General features: G+C 31.6%; 1 protein-coding gene across 12 annotated transcripts in view; it reads left to right on the forward strand.

Annotated features, from left to right (window-relative positions):
- BIRC6 (baculoviral IAP repeat containing 6) overlaps nt 1-16,650 on the forward strand; it is a 184,843-nt gene that overhangs the window by 32,700 nt on the left and 135,493 nt on the right. For all 12 annotated transcript variants that reach the window (XR_004952019.1, XM_036224567.1, XM_036224569.1 and 9 more), the window contains exons 6-10: nt 1,729-1,811; nt 5,090-5,312; nt 5,387-5,547; nt 9,428-9,486; nt 13,412-14,806. Coding sequence is in view for 11 of the 12 variants with exons in the window: in XM_036224567.1 (XP_036080460.1) it covers nt 1,729-1,811; nt 5,090-5,312; nt 5,387-5,547; nt 9,428-9,486; nt 13,412-14,806 (1,921 nt within the window). In the remaining variant the exon portion in view is untranslated. The remainder of the gene's footprint in view (nt 1-1,728; nt 1,812-5,089; nt 5,313-5,386; nt 5,548-9,427; nt 9,487-13,411; nt 14,807-16,650) is intronic.

Raw genomic sequence — 16,650 nt, forward strand, 5'->3', positions numbered from 1 at the left:
TAGTCTTCAGTAAAATTATCAACATTTTAATACCTTTTCAAAAACTTTACATGACCCGGCTGTGTTCTTGTATGTATGCATTTATGTGAGTTTATTCTCATACCTTTGATCATAATACCGACTGGCTATTTCCTACGTCATGTATTGTATACAAAAAGAAAAAATATATATTTGTTAAAAATAACAACTAAGATAATGCTTCATAACTATTTTCTTTTAAAAATAGGCAGAATTTTTCAGATACGCTTTTTGAAAAGTGTTCTCTTTGGATGTGTGTTTATTTTCACTTTTTGACTTCTGTATTCATAACACAGTAATAGGTAATGTGGGGTAATGCAATAAAAGCAACACATTACAGTTACTCTTGAAATTCTAATTTTATTTGAGATATAAATTATCCACATACTAGATAACTAAAGTAGCAGTGTTGCAGGTGGTAAAATGCGACCTGAATACGTAATGCATTGAAGAACTGGTTAAGAAACTGTGCAGAAAGAAGAATAATTAGTCAGAGAAAACAGTTATAGTTTTATGTAGTAAAAGAGGAGATTGATTGTACAGTGTATGGATTAGTGTGACAAAAAATGAGAATGGCACATAATGGAGAGCTTCACTGAACTAAAGTAAAATTAAGAAAAAGCATAATGTACTACCTAGAAGAATCTTCAACTGAGTCATATAGACTGGCTTACTACTGTTTTACCAATGCTAAAGAATCACATTTATTATTTACGTGTCAGTTTACATAATGCTTGCATATTTAATTTTAGAATTCAGTTGAACTTTGACATACGTTGAAGTCACTGTCATAAAGAATCTGGAGCGATTATTATTCCTTAGTTATCTTAAAGTGTTCTGAATATTCTAACTAAAATTAAATCAGAATACCAAATACATTTGAGTATTTTATTCGAAGTTTGTAAGATTTCCAGTTAAAGATAGATTCTTTTTTGGGACTGGCCAGTATTAGAATAATTGAAATTTTTTTCTTGAAGATTGAATATGGACCATTTTTTCCAAACAATTTGTAACTTTATTACTTGGTGTCACTTTCTAAAACAGTTTCTGTGAGGTAATGCCTTGATATTATTTCTGTTGAATTATTATTCATTATCTTTGCAAAGAGATGGAATCACAGGTTTTCTAGAATCTTTTGCCTGTGTTAGAGGTTGATTATTTTTAAGATTCTGGAATATATAAAAAATTTATATCTGCAGACATAGTAAATGCTAAGTAGAGTAAGTGCTCAAAAATAATATTGGTTTCAGAGGTATATTTTAGTTTAGGTTTTGATATTTTATATACATGTAGCATTTCGTCCCATGTGTCTTGAATATTACATGAAATTGATTCACGAGTTTGCCTTTCCTTTTTACTTGCCCTTTCTTGTGTGGTTGTATAGGATTCAGTTTTTGATAATAAACCTATTAGACTATTTCCTTTCATATACTTAACTGTATTTCAAACACTGGAAGATACTAGATCAGAGATTGAGTGTGCGTGTGCCTCCGTGTTTCATTTATTGGTTATTTTCTAATGAAACAGTTTTTCAAATAAAGCAGCAGATGTTTTGGAGATTCAGTGTATTGCTGAAATCTAATAGTATAGACTAATTTTCTTTTCCTTAATACAGAATTTTACCTAAATGTATTACTTTTTAAGAGGAGTTTTTATTAAAAAGCTATTTTAATATTGATTAACCTTTTCCATCTTCTTTATAATTTATAGCCTGCCTCATCTGGAGATGATAGAGCCATGTGTTTTACTTGTAGTGTATGTCTCGTTTGTTGGGAACCTACTGATGAGCCTTGGTGAGTCTTGATTTTTCTGGATGTTATAGGCTAAATTAATCTATAAATGTGCTTCTAGATTTTACTTTTCTGATATAGATATAATATTTGTGTCTTTTGCCACCTATATTTTTACCTTTGTCCTAAGAGAATATAGTAGCACTGTCTATCTCTGTCACATCACTTGGAATACAGTATTTTTAAGGTTTTTGACTTATAAAATCTGTACATGAAAGACGTGCCAAAGAATAGAATCAGGCTTTGAAAACCAGAAAGCTGTGATAAAATAAATCAAGATAATAGCACGATTAGCTTCAGTAGTTTAATCTTGGTCAGTTTGGTTGAGGGCAGGCTGTCAATAGAGAATGTATGGAGGAGAGTCTTATCAATTATCTTTTTAATTTTGAGGTGATTAGAGAGTCTGGTGATCTTGATTCTCATACGTGGACGTTTAGAACTTGGTTAAGTATTAGTAGTTATGTATGGAACCTCATTTTTACAAATGACTACTCTGAGACCCTATTAATAGAAATAGTAATAATAATTACAGATATTTATGTAATACTATTTATGATATACCTTCCTAGAGCACTTTATATCTTTTTAATTCATTTAATTCTCATTAACCCTACAAAAGTATTATTATTAGGAGAGAATATTCTCCAATTTAGTCCTATTGTCAGTGAAATAGGAGTTATTATCCCATTTTAACATAAAATTTACTGAAAAGTCATATGGCTAGTAAGTCATGGAGCCAGAATTTGCTTTTAAAATCTGTCACTTTGTGCTAAAATCAGTTTGAGGTCTCTGAATGTTAATCAGCTTATGTGAGTGGGGTGAACTCGATAACAGCCTACTGGAATATACATATGAATTCCAGGTTGTATTGAAAAGTACTGTGTAAAAACTTGAAGTTGCATCTATGTGCAGACTGAGCAATTTCCAGTTTAGATTAGTGTTCTGTTTGGAACTCAGTCTTTTCCTATAGAAACCACCTTTTTATATATATCTATATCTATTTATGCATATATATGTGCATATATGTATATATACATATACATATAGACATACATATATACATATGTAAACATACATATGTATGCATGCATATATATAGAAATATATATATAAATAAAAATATATATATATATAAAGCAGTTTAATGTGTAGTTTTTAGTTTCTCAGGCTGATCCTGACAAAAGTTATTTAACCCATTCCTGAAAAATTATACCATGATATTGTAGAATGTAACTTTATTTATAAATATTTTTCTATGGGGAAACTGATTGACATTCCTACCTGAGGTGTTCAAAACCCATCTTTTCTTGACATAGACAGTGAATTGAGGATTTTCCCTCTTCGCCTCCAGGATTCAGGATTCTTCAGACTCAAGCATTTGGTAGAGTCTCTGAGGACTTGGGGACAATACTCCATATGAATAAGAGGGAACAGCATTAATGGGGGCTGGGCAGCTGAGGCTGGGTACCACCTAAGTCTGTGAGGGCAGTAGGAAAGAATGAAGACTGGGAAGGGGAAAATGGGACTCATATATTTTATTGGTGAGAGTTGATAAAACTTTTAGATATGTTATTGTATCAAGAAAGCTGTTGTAGAATGATCTATACAATGATACTGTTGATTTAAAATTTTTAAAAATCCTCTTTTGTATATTTACATCTATGTATATAAACTTATAAAAATATTTTAGAAGTATACTACTTAAACTCATAACAGTGGTTATCTGCAGTTAGAATAGGAGGAGACTACTGAGATTGGATTTTATAATTGAAGTAGGTGTTTAGCTTTATTTTATGTAGTCATTTATCACTTGTGTAAATAAAATTTTAATTAAAAAGTTAAAACTCAGGTAAGAGGAGAAAGATGAAGAGGGGAAAATCACCCGAGGATTTAGCTGGGAGAGAATTCATTTGAAATATATGCTTGGGGATGCCATATGTAAGCATTTATGTAAGGCATTTGCAAATTGCAAATTGTCCAGGGTTTGTATATAGATGTAGGTAGTTTGTAAGTGAAGTGTACAAAGAAATACATATATTCTAGGGAAAGGCATATTTATGAATGTAGGTTCCTTTCTTTGCCATGGAAATATAAAAATGGCTTTGGAAAAAGTGTTCTTTTTTTGGTAGCAGCATCCTGACATTTTAGATAATGCCTTGTAATTATAGTTGCAGAAAGAAAAAAAAGAATAACCTAAAAGAAGGTTGCCACAAAGTTGGGCAGATAGTTTTTAAGTGTTAATGTTGATTCTGCTTTCAATATTTGAGAAAATTCTTGAAGTCATTACACCAGTCTTGATCTGAGGCCTTAGTATTTTATTTTTATTAAAAATGTTAGGGTTTTCTGGTAAACTCATTTGACATTTCTTTTCATCAATAAGCATTTATTTGGAAGCAATAACGTGCAATCTATGAACATTATCTTTTTAAGTTTTTTTTGAAGAGAAATTTTGGTTAGAAGTTATTTGAGTACTGTAGTGAATTGTGTACGATATATTAGTGTGTTCTTAGTGTAGGTCATTTTATCCATACTTTTTAGGTCTTTTTGCTTTCTTTGTCTTTACTGAAAAGTTTTTTGTGACATGAGTGGCATTTATTGAGTTTTTATTATGCCATTTACAGTGGCGGCCACTGATATATATATATATAATATATGTAACAATGTATAATAAACTTAAAAACAGCTTTTTGAGATCTTTGACGTGTAAAATTGTATATATTTAAGGTGTACAAATTGATATTTTGATATATACAAATTGTGAAAAGATCACATTAGGCTCATTAACATAACTATCACCTCTATATAAGTTACCATTTTGTGTGTGTGTGTGTGTGTATGTGGGGTGAGATTTAAGGTATACCTTCTTCGTAAATTTCAAATCTACAATATAGTATTGTTAACTATTGTCATTGTACTGTACATTTTAAACTGAAACAAAGTTATTATTCATTTAAAGTGTAGGAAACCAGTGTGAGGAAATATCAGGATCTTAAACAATTTTATTAGTATGTTAATAGAGCATAAATTATACTATAGCATTTGTTTCTCAGTTTTTTTTTTCCTGAGATTTGTAATCAGGTATAACAACTGCTGTTATAAAGTGAGTGGTTGAACATGTTGGAGTGATTTTTATGAAGTTGAATGATTTGGTATTTTTTTAATAAGGAATGTTTTAAGTTTAATTGTTAATTAAAAGAAAAGATCCTGGAGTTCTTTTTTAATATATAAACTTAACAGCTTTGGTGTTTATTAAACTTTTTCTTTCTTTAATCTATGTAAAGGTCTGAACATGAGAGACATTCCCCAAACTGCCCCTTTGTAAAAGGTGAGCACACACAGAATGTGCCGTTGTCCGTTACTCTTGCAACGAGTCCTGCACAGTTTCCTTGTACGGATGGAACTGACAGAATATCTTGCTTTGGCTCGGGGAGCTGTCCTCATTTTCTAGCTGCTGCAACGAAACGAGGAAAGATCTGTATATGGGATGTTTCCAAACTAATGAAGGTATGTTTTAATTTTGAAGTAACAGATTAGTAATTGAGAAATCAGTTATAAACCTAGGCTTTTCATTTGTTTAGGTGCACTTAAAGTTTGAAATTAATGCATATGATCCAGCAATTGTACAACAGCTCATTCTATCAGGAGAACCAAGCTCAGCAGTTGAATCAAGGAGACCAACTTTGGCATGGCTGGAAGACTCCTCTAGTTGCTCAGATATACCAAAATTGGAAGGAGATAGGTACGTGAATTTGTTTTAGTGGTTTTTATAGAAGTTAAATGTTTTCTTTCCCTAAATTTTATATTCTCTTAATTCTAATTGACGAGGCAGAAGAAATTATAGGTCAATAAATTAGAGAATAAATGGGTGGAAATCCGAAAGAGTTTTGTGATTCTTGGAAAGAAATTTCATAGTCTGTAAATGTATTTTATTTTCTAGCTCAATCTGTACCAATTGGACAGACAGATTGCTGCATTGAAAATAATCTAAATAATGAAATGAAATCCTTGGATTAGATTTGTAATTTCATCTTCTACTAAATCTTTTCGTAGGGCAGTTGAACCAAATGATTTCAGTTTCCCCTTTTTTCATTAGCACTTCAAATTGTAGACATGCTAATGAATGACATAACCTGTCATTAGGGAGGTTGACCTGATTATTTAAAATATTTAACAGTAGCCAATGATGAACTGAGAGGCCTGATAATTATTGCTATAGAAACATTGGTAAAATTTCTGTTCCGTAATCTCTTCTATTCAGCTTTTCTGACAGATTCCTGATTTCTGTAGTTATATTTGATCCATATGAGGGTACAAGAGTCAAAAGTATAATCCCACTTCACACGTTTCCTAAGAAACTGCAGTTGTAACTCTCAATTGGGCTGCGATTACAAAGCAACATCTGCAGTATTCTCACGTAGGCAGAATGAAGGGTTCCACAAACCAGACACCTTGCCTTAAGCATTAATAGCTACTTCTTTTTAAGATTTTGAAGGTAGCAGTATGAAGTGGAGCCCATTTAACTGTGATCAGATATGTTCTGATATACTGAGATGTTCTATCATTTTACTTGCAGGGGATTCTTATGTTACTGATGGATGATTGATAGTACACTAGTCTGTGATTCATCATTTTACTTCTCAGTCTCTTTAGTGGCATGCACTTTCATTAAGAACTAATATAAAACTTGGTTAATGGAAATTATATCATTAAGGGCATCAATGAAAGATTTATAGCATATAGGTTGGGAAGATTACCTCTGTTTAGTGCCTGTTGGTGGTAGTATGCATAAATTATGGGTAGGTAAATGAATGTGGTCTGAGCTCTGGAACCGAATCAATGAAAGCTTCATGGTTGTTCTCAGTTATTATAAATCCCAGTGAGAGCTTGATAGGAAAGCAGCTGACCATTGAGTTTTCGTCCCCATTTGTCAGTAGGACTGGAAAGTGAACATGCTTAGTATCTGATTTTCTCAGAGTTAGTGGAAAATTAATACATGATAATGAAATTGGTATGTTTTTTTGAATACTGATTTTAATGAAAACTTTTGGAGTTTTATATTTTTGAGATTAAAAATTGAATCAAGATATACTTTTAAGGTTACATGTATGCACACACACATATAACACACACGCACACACACACTTTAGGTAAAATGTACATTTTAGATAAATGTATCCAGTATTTCTGCCGGACAGGTATCATGTGGGGTAGTGTGCTGGAACTGAGAGATAAATTTTTCTGTCTGCTTTTAAGGAGATTTAGTCTATCTAGGATAGAAGGGCGTTCTTCTCCCAAGAAAGTGTGAAATGAATCATACAGAAAGATTACTGTAATTTGGGGTGGTAGGAGGAAGCTGAAGAGGTGGAACTTCATCTCTAACATTAAGCCTCTTCGCTGACCTTTCCCTCTCCCAGAGGTAGCAGGAGTCCTGTTGGATTGGTAGTGAATATAATAAACCAAACTACTTCTGAATGGTACAAGATACAGTATGTTTATTTTTAAAATATATACCATATGAGTTTCATTATCGAAGAATAATGCATTGATTGAAGAAATGAAAGCTTAGCTAAGAAGTGTAAAGTAATTAGCAGTATATCTTGCTTAGGAATTGTTTCTCTTTATATGGTAACATTTGTCTTTGTTCTGAATTTATTCCACAAAGAATATTTATTTGGGGAACATTTAATTTTAATGAATTAACATTTTTGTCTTATTTATATGTTACATCTTTCAAACTGGCAAAAATTTCCCGAGTTATCTTTAAAATTGTTTATAGTATTGGTATATCAAAACTATAATATTAGTATGTTTAGTTTTCAAAACACATATAATTTTATTAAACATTTAAAACTTATTTATAATATTTGTTTACATATTTATTACTTTGTAAAAGGTTTTGTATCATGTAAAAGGCTTTAGTAAATCTAGTGTCTGTTATATAAGTAATACATGCTTATTGTATAAAATTTGGAAAATACAGAGAAATAACTTGAAGAAACTTATAGTACCCATAATCATCCCATCCAGTTTATGTGTACTTTTTAATGTGTATTTGTGTATAGTTTTTCAACCATGGGAATTTTTAAATGTTTTATTGAGGTGTAATTACATATCATAAAATTCACCCTTTCAGTATACCATTCAATGATTTCACTCACGCGATTTTATCATATAGTAGTATGAAAATTTTTCTGTCACAAAATTTTTAAAAATATTGTATTTTGAAGACCTTTAGGAAAAGCTTTTTCTTTTTCTTTTTCTTTTTGCCTTAAAAGGTGATCGTCTGCTAAACCTTTGTAATCTTTGTAATTTAATTTTGAGACATCTCAATTCCTTCTTTTAATCTTTAACCTATTATCTCAGTACAGCTGGGTTATATTTGGTTATTTTTCTTAACATAAAAGCCCTTCTGTATTTGAAACCTGTTGTATCTTCTTGGTTTGGACTTCTTCATTCTGGATAATTCCCATTCATTAATATTTCCTCTTGTAATTTGTTTTCCCAGGTATCTTTATTATTTCTCTGAAACCAGCCAATTAGTGTTTGAATGGCTTGAGGCTAATTAGCAGCTGATCTTAATTCTTTTTGTTTTAAATTAAAGCATGAAATTAATTTATAGACAGTTATTACCACTTGAAAAAACTAAAACTCAGACAATTTGTCAAAAATACCTAAGCAAGTTTCTCCCCCTCAAAAATTTAAACTTTTTTTTTTAACAGAGGTTACTAACTTACATTTCATTTAAAACAACATTATAAATGCCTGGGTATTTCAGATGTAAGTACAATATATTGTTTCAAAAAGGAAGAATTACCTTTAATTCCTGCAAAATGCATCTCTGTTTTTGCAGTTGAGGTTATCAGAAATTAAGAACTATAGAAGTGCTGATTATGAGAGTACAGACACAGCCGAATATTATGCTATCTGTAATTATCTTTTTTTCTTGTCTGCTAACTATGGAGAGTGAGGATAAAGATGGATGCACAGAGGGAGGTGGGCAGTTTTTTGGCCATCTAAGAGCAGAGCAAAAGAAGGGCTATTGTTATGTTGTCTTAATTCCTAACTTCTGGGTCGTAATAGGTTTCCTGTTTGTCAAGGAATTCTTTAGCCCTTCCAAAACAACAAACCAAATACAAAATGAAAATGAAATTCAGTGTGTTTGAGTACATGTACATACTCACATCTTTATACAGCTTTCCTATTTGGATTCAGATAACTTTCCTGAACTTAGTAATAGAATAGTAATTAAAATTTTACTACTGGAAGCTTATGCTTTTATAGTTGTCTCTCTCTTTTATCCTTTTATTTGCCCAAACTATCCCCAGTCACACCTTAGTATTCTTCAGATTCCTACAAATTCTGTTATAGATTTATAAAGGTTTCCACATTTTATTTCAGACAGAGATTTATTCAATGATTTAGGATGATTCCTTGTCAGCATCATTAATCGTCTTAGATGACTTATATATACCATGCAAGCTAGTATTAATAGTTTTTATGATCCTTGTATTCCAGATTTAAAGCAGTGGTTATTGTAACACACTTTTCTTTTGTTCTCATGTAATGTATACATTTTTTTGAAATTCAAATTTTTTTTTTTTTTTACTTTGTCTTAAAAGTGATGATTTACTGGAGGATTCAGACAGTGACGAGCATTCCAGATCAGATTCTGTGACAGGTATGTAAAAAATGTTAGATATCTTGAATTAGTAGTATATAGTGTTCCATACTTAAATTTTAAACTGTCCCTATTTGAGCCAAAAGAGGTAAAGGGACAGTTTCACCAAATTTTTGTTAGAAATGTCAGCGAGTTAACATTAAGCTCTTCAGAAAGTATTCAGTTTATTTGCATAATGTATTCTCTTGTTAAATAAAAATAACGTTTAAAGTTCTTTAGTCCCAAAAGAAAACAGGTGAATAGAAAATACATTTTCAAGTATAAAATCCTAGACATTAAGCCATCAACTAAATGCTGCCTTAATGAGACTTACTAACTTATGAAATATTAAGGCAAAGGAGTATGCTTCATATTTTAATGTAGTTATAGTAGAGGCAAGGCTAATAACACATCTCAGAATAGTTTTACCATGTCAGAATTCAAATCCTGTCACTTAATTATAGTCTGATAACATTTCCTAATATATAAAATGGTTATATTAACATCTATTAGAGTTTTGGGGACTAAGATAAAAATAAGTAAAACATAGTGCCTGGGAATTAGCCAGTATTTTTAAAAAGTGACAATTACTAAATTGCGGCTATTCTCTATGTCAAATCTCATGAACTAAGGACATATATAAATTAAATCTCTCTAGAAGAGACATGGTTTTGTATATCATTGTTAAAAGTTATAGTTAGTATAGAAGAATAGCAAGTATTCTTTAAATTCTGATTTGTCTTGAAATCCTTTTTAAAGCTACTAAACAAAACTGGGTTGATTTGAAGTTAACTTAGTAGCCTTTTGAGCTAGTTCTTAGAAATGAAAAAAAATCAACAAAAAGTAGGAAAATACCCTGACATACAGGTGCATAATTAGCTTCAGAAAAAGATTTTCGTTTTAAAAAATTTAGTCTTAGGAAGATAATACTCTTTTCCCTCTTTGATGTCTCTTTGCAAAAACAGAAAAGGACTACTATTGCATATTCTTAATCTGATAGAGAATAATAAACTGATCACTGGTCACCTGGAGACCTGGTTAGAGCTAGATCTCTTCTGCAAAATAGCTCTTTGGTCTTGTCAAGTTACTTAAACTAGCTGGGCCTCAGTTTTTTCTTTGTAAGATTTAGTATTTGAACTAAATGTCCCTTTTTCTGCTCTTAAAATTTTTTGATTCTAATCATAACTTTTCCTTTGTATGCTATAACTTTACTCTTTTCTCTGGGTCTAAGGATCTCAGGAATTTTCATAATTATATCTATCTTTGGTCTATTTTCTTATCCTTTTTCTACCTTTATCTTTTTCATGTGTACCTGGTTGACCTTTCACACTTCCTGTAGATACTGTAGTCCTGTTTCCTTCACTTCCCAATATCTAAAAACATTACCATACATTTTTGTTCACTCTTTCTGTGATACCTCATTTAGGTTTGGAGTGTTGTCCTTATGTAGTAAATGGTAGCAATGGTAAGAGGAAAAACTTCTTTTAGTTCAAAAATTTTAATTGCCTCTTTCTGGGATTTGAAAGTATCTTATTTATTTGTAGTAAAATATCTTTGAAGCTAATTATATTGATATAATTGTACATAATTAGAATATAATATTATTATATTCTAAGCCATTGTATTGAAAGATTATTATTGACTTTATGGAGACCTATGATATTAATGGAAGATGTGTTCTTTTCCTGAATTATCTAAAGTAAGTCCTAGGCACTATTTTATAGCTTATATTTACCAACTCTCGGTGATTCCCATCAAATTCAATATTGTCTGAAACATCATAGAATATATTTTTTAATTTCAAAAATGTGAGTGAAGGCTAAGAGACTTTTATCTGATTTTCAGTTAAAGGTTATGACTTTTGAAAGTATCTTGATGATGTCAGAGAGAAAAGTTTGGTTTGGGGGCCATATGTCAGAATTTAGGATATATTGCTTTTTGTGAAGAGTGAGAAAATGTTTGTTAGGAGATCGAAGGAGGATTCAGATTGAAATTTGATGGTTTTAGAAATGTGCCTGGATAAAACCTAATTGCTGGCTGGCAACTGTGAGTTGATGTTACTTAAATATAAGAGAGGGAGTGTCCCAAAATAATTATCTGAAGAATATTATACTACAGGATGTCTGTAGGTATATTGTATAAAAATTTATTTTATGGTACAGTGGGTTTGAGAAATTCTGATGTAAGTAAAGACTTTTTTATACTCGTCACTGTGCCCTGTCAGTCCTTTGAACCAGATAGTGTGGCATACGTTGTTTCCCAGATACTGATGAAATAGTTTAGAAGGATCAGAGTAGTAATGCCACTGGTTGTATTTTCCTTTATAATGAACAGTCTCATCTCACATTTCATTTACTTCGAATATTATCTTCAGTACGTGTTAAAATATGTAACTTATGGTTAATTCACTTTGTTTATATATATTTTATATACATAGAATAAAATAGCCTTTTCTTGGCAATTTCCTACCATAACTTTAATGAAATCATTTAAGTAAGTTTCAGTTTAGTCTGATACAGTTGAGCATTCTCAAGATTTATTATAGTGTACTACATGTTATGAAAAATCTTAATGTCAGCATTTTATTTCAAGCCTAATAAATTAGTAGAATAAATATATAAAAATACTGCGTGGCATTTTACAGGCTAAATGTGAATTTGGCCAAAGGAGTGATAAATAAATGAATAGCTTCATTAGGACAGTTAAATTATTGCATTTATAACTATCATTTTCTTCTACTTAGAAGTGGTTTCAGTTTTAGAATGATAATAGTGACATTATGTGATGTGAGATTATCCTCAGAAAGTATGAAATTCTAGGTAAAGATGTCAGTGAGCATTTTAAAGATATTATTAATGAAATAGTTAACAAAAATGATATAAACGGAACTTTCAGTATATTTTAAATGTTCAATATTCCATGAATCTTTCTTGTTGAATCCTTTACTTGGATAGCTTTCAAATTTTCATGCATTCACCTTGAATTGTACTTATTTTCTTTACTCTTCTGCATTCTTATCTCAAATTGTAAAGCCCATTCCAATTTTTTTGTATTTCCCCAAGTTATGTAGAGTGATCTTTACATTATTGTTGCTAATATTGTTGCCTAACTGATAGTGGTTTATGCTATTCAGGTAAAGCAGATTGGTTGAAACTTTCCGTTTGATATCAAGAGATTATACCTGGTTCAGGGGTTGACTGATATTTATGGCAAGGTTTTATGTACACAGATATTTGGAGCGTTGAGACAAATGACTTTTGTAGCTTTGTAAGGGGGACAACTTGAAGAGCATGTGATAGACAAAAGGTCAGTAAAGGGTAATATAATATAGTTGACTTTAAATGAACTAAAAGTTAGCAGATAATAAGACATTTAAATTTCACTTTAAAAATGACAATTTTGGGGAACTTTTCTTTCTACTTATGGTTTTGTAAGCTGAGGTTAGAATTAAATTGTGTGCTGTGATAATCAATTGATAATTAGCATGGTTGGTGAGATGATGCCGTGAATCCTAAATGGTAAAAGGAAAGGAACTGAGATTACAGTGTTTCATGGCTATTTTAAATAGTGCATAAATGACATCCACAAACAAAATAGTATTGAGTGTTTTTAAGTTTAGAATTGAATGGTAGAATTTTTATTATTTTGATATTGATGACGTCTTCATTCTTTAAACCTTTTGTTCTTGTAATTTAAAAACAAGGTTTTGCCAGGTGAATATATTCCGAATTGAAAGTGATTTTGAGTCTCTTAAATACCTTTGTGGTTTTTCTGGGTAGATTCATCTCCAATGCAATTCATTTGCCTTTAAAATACTTTAAATTTTGTACTTACATGTTATAATGTTACCAAGGAGATGAGTAAAAATGAAAATTAATGAAATGTTATACACCAGATTTTGATTTACATTCATAAGGCCATTGGTAATAAATTGTTCTTTTTAAAGGGCATACATCACAGAAGGAAGCCATGGAAGTGAGCCTTGATGTAACAGCACTCAGCATTCTCCAGCAGCCAGAAAAACTTCAGTGGGAGATTGTTGCAAATGTGCTTGAAGATACTGTTAAGGATCTTGAAGAACTTGGGGCAAATCCTTGCTTAACAAACTCTAAGAGTGAAAAGACAAAGGAAAAGCACCAGGAACAACACAACATTCCCTTTCCATGTTTATTAGCTGGAGGTTTATTAACATATAAATCTCCTGCTACCTCACCCATTAGTAGTAATTCTCACAGGTCACTGGATGGTTTAAGCAGAACTCAGGGTGAAAGTATATCAGAACAAGGGTCAACTGACAATGAATCCTGCACTAATTCAGAATTAAATTCTCCTCTGGTTAGGAGGACTTTACCCATTTTGCTTCTTTATAGCATCAAGGAATCTGATGAGAAAGCAGGAAAAATCTTTTCACAGATGAACAATATAATGAGTAAAAGTTTGCATGATGATGGTTTTACAGTTCCACAGATTATTGAAATGGAACTGGATAATCAGGAGCAGTTGTTGTTGCAGGATCCTCCTGTGACTTACATTCAGCAATTTGCGGATGCAGCAGCCAACCTTACCTCTCCAGATTCTGAGAAGTGGAACTCTGTGTTTCCCAAGCCTGGGACTTTGGTTCAATGCTTGAGGCTGCCAAAGTTTGCAGAGGAGGAGAATCTTTGTATAGACTCAATAACTCCTTGTGCTGATGGAATTCATTTGTTGGTAGGACTGCGGACATGCCCTGTTGAATCCTTGAGTGCAATAAATCAAGTAGAGGCCTTGAATAATTTAAATAAATTAAACTCTGCACTATGTAATAGACGGAAAGGTGAGCTGGAATCCAGTCTTCCCGTAGTGAATGGTGCAAATATTAGTGTAATTCAACACGAATCACCAGCAGATGTACAAACTCCTTTGATAATTCAGCCTGAGCAGAGGAATGTTAGTGGTGGATATTTAATACTTTATAAAATGAATTATGCCACTCGGATAGTGACTTTAGAAGAGGAGCCAATAAAAATCCAACATATCAAAGATCCCCAGGACACAATTACCTCGCTCATATTGCTTCCACCAGATATACTGGATAATCGAGAGGATGACTGTGAGGAACCTGTTGAGGAAATGCAGTTAACCTCAAAGAATGGCATAGAGAGAGAGAAAAAGTGTGATATTTCTACTCTTGGACACCTGGTAATAACCACTCAGGGAGGATATGTAAAAATATTAGATCTTTCAAACTTTGAAATTTTGGCCAAAGTGGAACCTCCCAAAAAGGAGGGCACTGAGGAACAGGACACATTTGTTTCTGTCATTTACTGCTCAGGCACAGACAGGCTGTGTGCATGCACCAAAGGTAAGTAGTTTGTTTGGTTCGTCTACAAATCTTACAAAATTATTGTATATGGCATTCGTTGATGTACATACTTACTATGAATTTTAGATCCATATGGATGGAGAGGAATTTATTCTTTTATAATGAAGTGGTAAATCTTTCTACTGTTTTAACTGTTTTTAAAACTTTTTTCTACTGCCCTAGGTAAGGATTCTAATTGTAAATAAGTTAATAAGTCTCTCAGAAAGTATCTTCTCTGCTTTAACCTCAAGAAAATAACCTGCTGTTGTTTCTGTGAGTCCTGACTCTGCATCTGCTAAATTTTGTGGCCTTGGGCAAGTTACTTTAAACTCAGTAAACCTTTGTTTCTTTATTTATAAACTGGGATAAGAAGGCCTATTAATAGACTTGTTAGAATTAAATGAAATAATATATGTAAAGTTTCTGGTGCAGAAATTGGTCCTTATTTTATTCTGAAATAAAAATATTTAACAAATAATTATTTGGCCAAATAATTTTTTTTGTTTGATTTACTCCTGACCTTTGGTTGACAGTGAATCAGTTTTGCAATATCTGAGACTCTATATAGATTAACAGGAAGTGTACAGTTTTTCCTGTTTTTTTTTTTTTTTCATATATATTTTATGTTGGAGAGAGAAAGCAGTTTTTGAAAAGGATTACTGACATTATCAGGCAAAATGAATAGTCCTGATGATAGTTAGTAGGAGTTTAGGGCCAGGAGATAATTTGAAGCGTAGGTAACTATAGCCAGTACTTAGAGGAATTTGATTTGAGAAGAGTTATATATCTCATGTGGTTCTGGTAGGAATTAATCTATTTTTCTTCTCTTTAAAAGATTTCAAGAATTTAGCTAAGAGGATATGGTGAATGTAGTGGTTTCAGATAGCTTTCTTTGAAATACATAAGTGAAATAACAAGGGGAAAAATTGTCAAATAACATAAAAACCCAACTAGATTAATTTGAAAATTGAGCAGTACAGAATAACTTTAGACTAATAAAACTTTGAATTAGAGTTGATAAAGTTCAAAAGAACCATTAAAATATTCTGTGGTATATAAGGTAATTTGAATTTATTGATCATGTATGTGCCAGTTCATTGTTGTGAGAGCTTTTACCTCTTAATTTGTTTAGTCATCACACCAACTTAGAGGTATGTACTATCATTGTCACCATTTTACAGATAAGGAAACTGAGGGAAGGAGAGGTTAAGTAACTTGCCTAAGTCACAGAGCTAATAAATGACAGAGTCAGCATTCAAACCTGGCAGTCTGTCATCAGAGTTGATTTAACTACATTATACTACTGGAATATAACAAAAGCAGGAGTCATGCATTGACTTTTTTGAATCTTAATCTGAAAGATTCAAAAAATGAATACAATTTAATTTGCTATTGGCCATCCAAAATGAAGCTGGATTTAAAACCTGAAAGACCTGGCTTAAGGGCACATCTTTATAAAATACTAGTATTTTTCAGAATACAATCAGGATTTAATGATTTAAATTACTATTTGATGAAATATGCTTTTGGTGACTCAGAGAATGAAATATGTTATTTACGCCATTAAATAGATTAATGTATCCTTGGAGTCAGTGAAAGATTCTAGGAAGTGATCTCATGTGGTAGGGGATATATTCAATGAATTGAAAGACGAGAGAAAGCCTGAGAAGTTAACCACTTTTAAAATTATCCCCCAGTTCTTCAGGATGCATTTGAAAAGATTAGATTAATAATAGTAAAGAGAGAAAAGTTGATTAAAATGTATGTATGACAGTCTATAAAGTAGCTATATTAAAATTTTAAAAAGCATTGCCGATTGCAAATCAGATGTATGTGACACTGTC

This window comes from Rousettus aegyptiacus, unplaced genomic scaffold (assembly GCF_014176215.1).
Source record: "Rousettus aegyptiacus isolate mRouAeg1 unplaced genomic scaffold, mRouAeg1.p scaffold_m13_p_7, whole genome shotgun sequence".
Lineage (NCBI taxonomy): Eukaryota > Metazoa > Chordata > Mammalia > Chiroptera > Pteropodidae > Rousettus > Rousettus aegyptiacus.